The sequence below is a fragment of the Bos indicus x Bos taurus genome, chromosome X (assembly GCF_003369695.1).
Source record: "Bos indicus x Bos taurus breed Angus x Brahman F1 hybrid chromosome X, Bos_hybrid_MaternalHap_v2.0, whole genome shotgun sequence".
NCBI lineage: Eukaryota > Metazoa > Chordata > Mammalia > Artiodactyla > Bovidae > Bos > Bos indicus x Bos taurus.
Window position 1 is genome coordinate 49,783,011 of NC_040105.1, and position 7,844 is coordinate 49,790,854.

Genomic DNA, 7,844 nt, shown 5'->3' on the forward strand with positions numbered 1-7,844 from the left:
CAACTCTATTTTAATTGAGGTTTCTGTTAATTTTCACTTTTTATTCCCAATATCCCAAAGAGAGAACAGCAACTGGTGGTGCTATTTGACCTCTAGCCCAGAGATCTTAGTCTTCTGTAATGCAGTTATTAATTATAAATGATGAGGGAGAATAAACAAAGAGCACTTATTCACAGCGTGAACTTTATAGCAGTCTCTAAAGCCATTTTTTTTTTGTTTGTTTGTTTTATAGGTGAGGAAAAAGAAGCTCTGAAATAACACATTTATGGTAGTAAAATAGTGTGTGGAGTTGACCAAATCTAGGCTCTTTGTGTGCTCCTCTCTGTTATGTACCTAGCTCTGTCCCTACCAGACTAATCTCTTTAAGGGGACAAACCCTGTTCTGTTTTCTCAGTGTTTCTGGGGATGATTTCCCCGTGAATTGGGTGGGGGAACAACTGATTCCATGATTTATTTGGTCATTTTAGAGCGTTTCATCCTAAAGTGGGTGTTGCCATTTGCTTTTACTTTTTATAATCACAGAGGCTAGTGAAGCTGGGGGCAGTGACAACATGGCAGTAGGGAGGTTGATTAACTGAGTTCCAAGTTTAAATGTACATTTGTTATCCTCGATTTTCAAAAGCTGCTCTGTAAGTGTAGTGTGTGACCTTAGAGATAATACTGACAGTGGCACAGGCACGACTATTAACTGCTAGTATGCACAAAAGTCGCCTCAGCCTTCTTCTGAATGGAGCCCTCCCTCCAGGTGCCAACTACAGTCACTGGTTCTGAGGTTAGGGAACTCATCCAAGTCTTCTCCAAGAAAGCTTTAGTTAGCTGCTGCTACAGCCCCAGGCTTCATTGTGCGGGTGGCTGAGCAGCCCCATCTTGCTCTTTTCCTTCAGTCCTTACTAAGGAAACCCACCTCAAAACCAGCAAAATTACTCCCATTGCTGCCAAGGACTAGGGAGCTGGAGCCTTTGAGCCTAAACTCAGCCCTGCCCATACTGAACCCCTCTATGTCCTTACCTTCCCTGTTGAACCCTGCATCCGTGCTGCTCCCCTGTTCCAGTCTTGTTGCTGACCCTGAATCCCGCCATGTTGTCATTCCTGACCGTGGTCCTGGAGCCTGCTATCATCAGCCTTTTGGTCCCTATAGCTAGCTGTCTTTTCCACCTCTGTCACTTTCCCAGAGAAGACAGTATTCAAACATCTGAAAAGGGAACTCCTCAAATCCACAGAAAGAATCCAGCTTTGGTAGAACATCCTATTAGGTAATTTTGATGTCGTTTGAAAAAGATCCCATATTTAGATTGACTTCACAATGCTACCCTACCATTTTGTCCTCTTGCTTTCTTAGCAAGATGTGTCTCTGCTACTGAAGTAATTTTCACTTTTAGATAACTTATAAGTGCTCTACAAAGCAAGCTATACGCTTGATTCAGTATCAGTAAAAAAAAAAAAAAAAAAAAAGCTAGGCAAGAATTATATCATTTCAAGAAAATACGAATTTCTATTTCAAAGAATTTCCTGAAATTGGTGACCTGCAGGTGAAATCTTTTCCAGAAAAAGATTCCAAAAGTGACACAAGAGTTGGGGAAAATTGATTACTAGCATCCTTCAAACTGACCCTCTCTCCAACCCTCTCTCCAATTTTGAAGCATATTTAGCAGAAAGGATAACAGTTAAAAGATAGTTTGCCTACTGATACAGAAGAACTGTGAGTTCTTGAAGAATTAGAGAAAGGGAGATTTGATACATATGTTTGATAGAAATCCTCACACTGTGTTTAAAGATGAAGAGGATGAAATGTCTTCAAAGAAGAACAGCAGAGGAAAGATGCATGTAGACATTACCAAAAATAACCAACTTTCTTATTCAGATAGCTCTCAAATTGAGGCCAGAAATGCAGGGTGCAGGATCAAGGGATTATGACATAAATAAATTAATATAATCCTGTGCCATCCATGTATTTTTATCATTCTGCTTAGCCTGAAAGTTTGGGTTCAAATAAATACAGAAAAAAAAAAAACAAAACACCCCACAAACTCAGTAAAGGCAATGGCAAGCAAACAAAAGGGAAATAATATCTGTATTAACTATATGCCAGATATGATAAATACCAAAGCACCTACTGACATTAACAAAGTTTTCATTTATGTGGTGAATGGTGAATATCACCTTGCTTTCCCAGAACTGACTTTGAAGTCTCCCAAAGGAGAGAATGGTTATAGCAGTGCAAGCATTGCAGCTGGCATCAGTGAAAAAGGATGACCTCTGGAAAGCAGTAACCATGAAGGTCACTTTAAGTATCATGATAGTGGTGAAGAGGAAAAGCAGGAGCAAGATAGTCTTTCAAAGGAAGATCTGCCTTCATTTGAATCATCTAAGATAACTGAAGAAGTGAAGTGTCATGCCAGCCACTGCTTTTTCCAAGTAGAGCAGAAAGAAGATTCAGAAAAAATGGAAGAGAATGTTTCAAAGCCTAAAGATGCCAATTTACAGGAGAAAATCAAATTCAGTTATGCAAATGAAACTGCATTGTTTGGAAAAATTAAGAAGTAGACATATTAAAATTATTTGAAATAGAGTTTGTGATAAAATGATTCTTGTTAATTTCACAACAGGCTGTTTTGCTTATGTGCTAATTTTGGAAAAAAAAGAAAATCAAATGCTGAATATTTATAGCCAGAATATTTTAATTCCAAGGTATTCTGTTAACTTCGCCTAATGATACAGAGGAGAAGGCAATGGCAACCCACTCCAGTACTCTTGCCTGGAAAATCCCATGGATGGAGGAGCCTGGTAGGCTGCAGTCCATGGGGTCGAGAAGAGTTGGACACAACTGAGCAACTTCACTTTCACTTTTCACTTTCATGCATTGGAGAAGGAAATGGCAACCCATTCCAGTATTCTTGCCTGGAGAATCCCAGGGATGGAGGAGCCTGGTAAACTGCCGTCTATGTGGTCACACAGAGTTGGACATGACTGAAGACTGAAGTGACTTAGCAGCAGCAGCAGCAGCAGCAGCAGCAACAATGATACAGAAGTAGCATTTGCAATTATTTTTTCAAAGAAAATTGTTTGAATGTTGTTTGCAACTCTATCTTAATATAGTTTTATATGAGATATAATAGACCATCACAAAAATGTAAAGGTTTCAACTGATCTACAACTCTTGAATTTATTGCTTTTATGTTTTACAGGCATTTTTGTATTCCCATTATTGAAAGTTTTGTACCTAAATACATACTTAAAATGTAATATATTTTCTTCTGGATATTTAACAATATATTAATATAAAAGGCAAAAAGAAATGCTTAAATCTGATAAAGGAAGCTATTTTTATGGAAATGGTATTAAAATGAGTTTTGAAATTAGAAAAACAAATGCTGAAGTGTTTATTATTGTTTTTATTTTAAGTAAACACAACTTATACCTCTTAGTTCCTAATAGCCCACACAGCAAACACCTAAGTAATAGAGGAAAGGCCTCTTGCCCACTTTCTTGCAACTCTTGGCCCTAATATAGCTAAGCTGTGCTGAACGTCCTACCATTCCCCCAAATACTGCATTTTCTTTGCTTATACTGTTGCTTCTGTAATTTTTTTGGTAATGTCTTTTCTCTAGTTTATATGCCCATAAAATCCTTGTTTATTCTTAAAAACTAGCTCAAAAGCTATTTTTTTAAAATGCCTTTCCTAGGAAAAAATATCTCCCCATTTCCATGGCAACCTTGTACATCTATTTCATCATATTTATATTACAAATATCTGTTTATATGTCTGTCTCCCACTAAACTCAGAATCTCAGATGGACCTTGACACCCATCCACAATAAAGGTTTGACAACTGAAAGCAGAGTTTTGTCATCAAAAGGCTTGGGGTTAATACAAGCTCAATTCAAGGACTTTCAATATCCAAACTAAAAAAGTATCTGCTTGGAATTATTTTTCAGTACTGAAGGTGGATGGCAATAGAACAAGGCTGAGAAGTCCAGGATCAAAAAGAGGAAAAAGGCCCTAAAGGGTAAAATGGTTCACTGAAAAAAGGAGATGTATCTGATGAATGGTAGAAGGGGGACATTTGAATCTTCAGGCTTCAAACATCAAACCCAGTTCTCTTTATGCTTATATATCTTCACATGGTATTTGAGACTTAAAGGTCTGGCTCCATCTTGAATTTGATGTTTTATACTCCACAATTTGCTTTCACGTGTTTGAATACTCTCCAGGAAACAGAATTCCTTTTCTCATTTAATATGTTCTTCTCTCCTTAACCTCAATGCTGTTTCTCCTAAGATTTCCTTGTGCTCAAAATGCAGAAAAACTGCCACTGCCCTTACGCAACTTTCTAAGCTTTTGCCTCCTCCTCTGTATCCACCCCTCACTTTTTTTTAATACCATTCTTGCAGCAGTAGTTAAATACAGGCTTGGCACCTACCAGGCAGAGTGGGCTTAGGGATTAATGAGGGCCAATCAGTGCATAGGTAGCCACAGTAAGGATGGCAGTGTTCCAGAAAGGGAGCAGTGGTTGTTCAAAGGTCAAAGAGGGAAGTCATAACATCTGGATGGCTCATGCACTGTTGAATACTCTCTCTTCTAGCAGAGGCTAAGGCACGAGTCTCCTCCTGAAAGCGGCGGTGTCCCTCCTCAGTAAGCCTCCAGAGGCCAGGCCTTGGCCTTGCACTGGCCCCATCCTGAAGACTGACTGGCGCCTTCTCAAAGCTGTCCAGGAAGCAGAGGTTGTGGCGGATGGTATTCTTCCATCCATATGGAGCTGTCCAGAAAAAGGGGAAATGCTGTTGGGTGAAACTGTAGATCTCTTGCACATTGAGGCCACAGGGAGGGCTGTTTCTAAGTGCCAGAGCAATTAGGTGACTGTAATTGAGGGGGGGACGAGGCCAGGACTTCCTCTCCTGGCTGTTGCCTTGCCATAGGTTCTGGCTCTGGAAGCACTCCCCTTTGTTTGGGGACTGGAGGGCCACAGAGGAGTTGCTATCTTTTTCCTTGGTCTCATCTTCTGTAAGCTCCCTGTCACTGGAAAAAGAGGTGATCTGCTTCTGTAGGGGAGATTGCTTGCTGGAGGAAGATGGCAGGGACTGCATCACTGTGGCCTCTGAGCAGTTAGGTACTTCATCTTTTGCGAGTAGCTGAGGAGAAAGAAGTATGTGTGCCAGATCCTTTTTCTTACTGGGCTCTGGGGTCTCCTGGCTGCCAAGGGAGCATGCGATGTTGGGATTCACCCACATCCACAGATTGGGTTCAGAGTTAGGACGATCTTTTCCAGGACTGGATCCCCTCTCTTGAGGTACTTTTGGAGTCTCCATTACTTGAAGTCTGTATTTGGCAAGGTTCTGCTCAGCTAAGGGGCACTGGTCTGTGGTGCAAGGAAGGAAGAACTCATTTCCCATGTCCCAGTCCAGCAGCCCTGGGATCTGGCCATGGAAACTGTACCAGAACTCAGGATTTTTTAGTTTTAAGTCCATCTTTAGTGGAGAGGTGGGTGGAGAGAGATTTCTAAAAGAACAGAGATCTCTGAGGTACTTTTCAAAGCCCTCGTTGGGGCACCAGTTTTGATGCAGTTTATCTCATCTAGAGTTTATCAGAAGGTAGATATACTAGAAAGGGGGGCACCAATGCCTCACTGATTAATGGTTAGACTTGGAGAAACCATAATGTTCTGGAATGGAACTCAAAACAAACAAGTAACTAAGAAGAACTTTTTAGCAGGAAAAAAGTTGAAGGTAGAATTCCTGAGCTTTCACTGGAAGCACAGAGTCTCCATGTGAGGACCTATAAATTTTGAACTATGTGCAAACTAAGATGACTTGTATAACAGGTGCATGTCTGGCATATCTTTCAACTCTTGCTGAGTTCATTTAATGAAGGAACAAGCATATACATGTATCACATTATATTTTGAGTCATTCTTAAATGCTTTAAAAAATCATTTCATTTTTAAAGTGCCTTTTGTCAAGTGCTTTCACATAGATGATCTCAACTGATTCTCATGATGGTCCTGTAAGATAACACAGTGGGTATTATTAATCTCATGTTACAGATAAGGGAACTGAGATCTACGTAATAATTAAGACTACATATCTAAGTAGCAGAGCTAGGTCCACAGCTAAGGTCTTCTGATCCTTTCTTTATGCCCACGGCCTCAATCATATTCAAAATAATGTATAAAAGAAGCAGCAATATATGTAACCTGAGTTTTTAGAGTAAGATGGAATCTATCAGAAGATAAATTGTTAGCCTCAAATCCATAACTAGAAATAAACTGTGCTATTTTAAATCTTATTCTGGGCAACAGCTTCCTTCCCTCAGGACACCTCAAAAACTGAGTTCTAAACTGTACTCTGAGGACAGTACTCTCAAAGTTTAGCTATGAAATGCAAGTTTCTGAAAGCTCCAGAGTTCGACTTCCCAGTAAGTTCATCCTATGGGCATTCTTAGGAAAAACAAAATGGGAAGGTTTAATTTAACTGAGTCTTCACAAAATCCATCTCTAAAGTATGTGATTTCATTAAAATCATTGCAGAAAACTATACCTCAAAAATATCAAGCAAATGTCAACAGGAGCTCCTGAGGGGACAAACTAAACCCCTATAATTTCCTTCCCATTCTTGTCCTATTCTATCCCAAATCATCCTCTATACAGACATCCAGAGTGATCTTTCTACTGTATAAATATAAAATTTAATAATAATAACATCAACTGTTAATACTTACTGAATGTTCTAAGCACTATATGTGATTTAACTCATTAATCCTCAAAATAACCCTATGAAATACATGCTTTTGTTATTATCCCTTCATAAAGCAAACAAGATAAATTAAAAAAAAAAAGAAAAGCTTAACTCAGATAGTAAACATCAGAGTTGAGTTTCAAATCCAGGCAGCCTGAGAGTGTTTTTACTCACTATACTATAATCTCTTCTGTTTCTCTACGCCAACACAAAATCCTATGACTTAATGCAGAAAAAAAGGCCATCCAGAATACTATTTCTGTTTACCTTTACAGGCTAATTTATTACGTCAGCTTCTTTGCTTCATAGTCACCTCCCAGAAACAATGAACTTCTGGGATTTTCATACCTCCCCCCTATCTTCTGTGTATGGTTCTTGGCTCTAGTTGCCACCTCTACTTGGAATGGTCTACTCTCAATTGGCTTGGCTTGATTGATCCCTACTCATCTTTTAAGATGCAAGGATATTCAGTTCAGTTCAGTTCAGTTGCTCAGTTGTGTCTGACTCTTTGCGACCCCTGGACTGAAGCATGCCAGGCTTCCCTATCCATCACCAATTCCTGGAGCTAGCTTAAACTCATGTCCTTCGAGTCAGTGATGCCATCCAACCATTTCGTCCTCTGTCATCCCCTTCTCCTCCTGCTTTCAATCTTTACCAGCATCAGGGTCTTTTCCAATGAGTCAGTTCTTCGCATCAGGTGGCCAAAGTATTGACTTTCAGCATCAGTCCTTCCAATGAATATTTAGGACCAATTTCCTTTGCAATTGACTGGTTTGATCTCCTTGCAGTCCAAGGGACTTTCAAGACTCTTCTCCAACACCACAGTTCAAAAGCATCAATTCTTCACCACTCAGCTTTCTTTGTAGTCCAACGCTTATATCCATACATGACTACTGGAAAAACCATAGCTTTGACTAGACGGACCTTTGTTGGCAAAGTAATGTCTCTGCTTTTTAATATGCTGTCTAGGTTGGTCATAGGTTTTCTTCCAAGGAGCAAGCATCTTTTAATTTTATGGTTGCATTCACCATCTACAGTGATTTTGGAGTCCAAGAAAATAAAGTCTGTGACTGTTTCCATTGTTTCCCCATCTATTTGCCATGAAGTGATGGG

The 7,844-nt window shown here is 39.7% G+C and overlaps 1 protein-coding gene across 1 annotated transcript; it reads right to left on the reverse strand.

The window, feature by feature from the left end:
* Positions 1-3,837: 3,837 nt before the first annotated feature.
* Positions 3,838-5,753, reverse strand: FOXR2 (forkhead box R2). Its single transcript, XM_027534452.1, has one exon. It carries the CDS (start codon positions 5,463-5,465, stop codon positions 4,515-4,517), a length of 951 nt encoding a protein of 316 aa, XP_027390253.1. The 5' UTR covers positions 5,466-5,753; the 3' UTR covers positions 3,838-4,514.
* Positions 5,754-7,844: the final 2,091 nt, after the last annotated feature.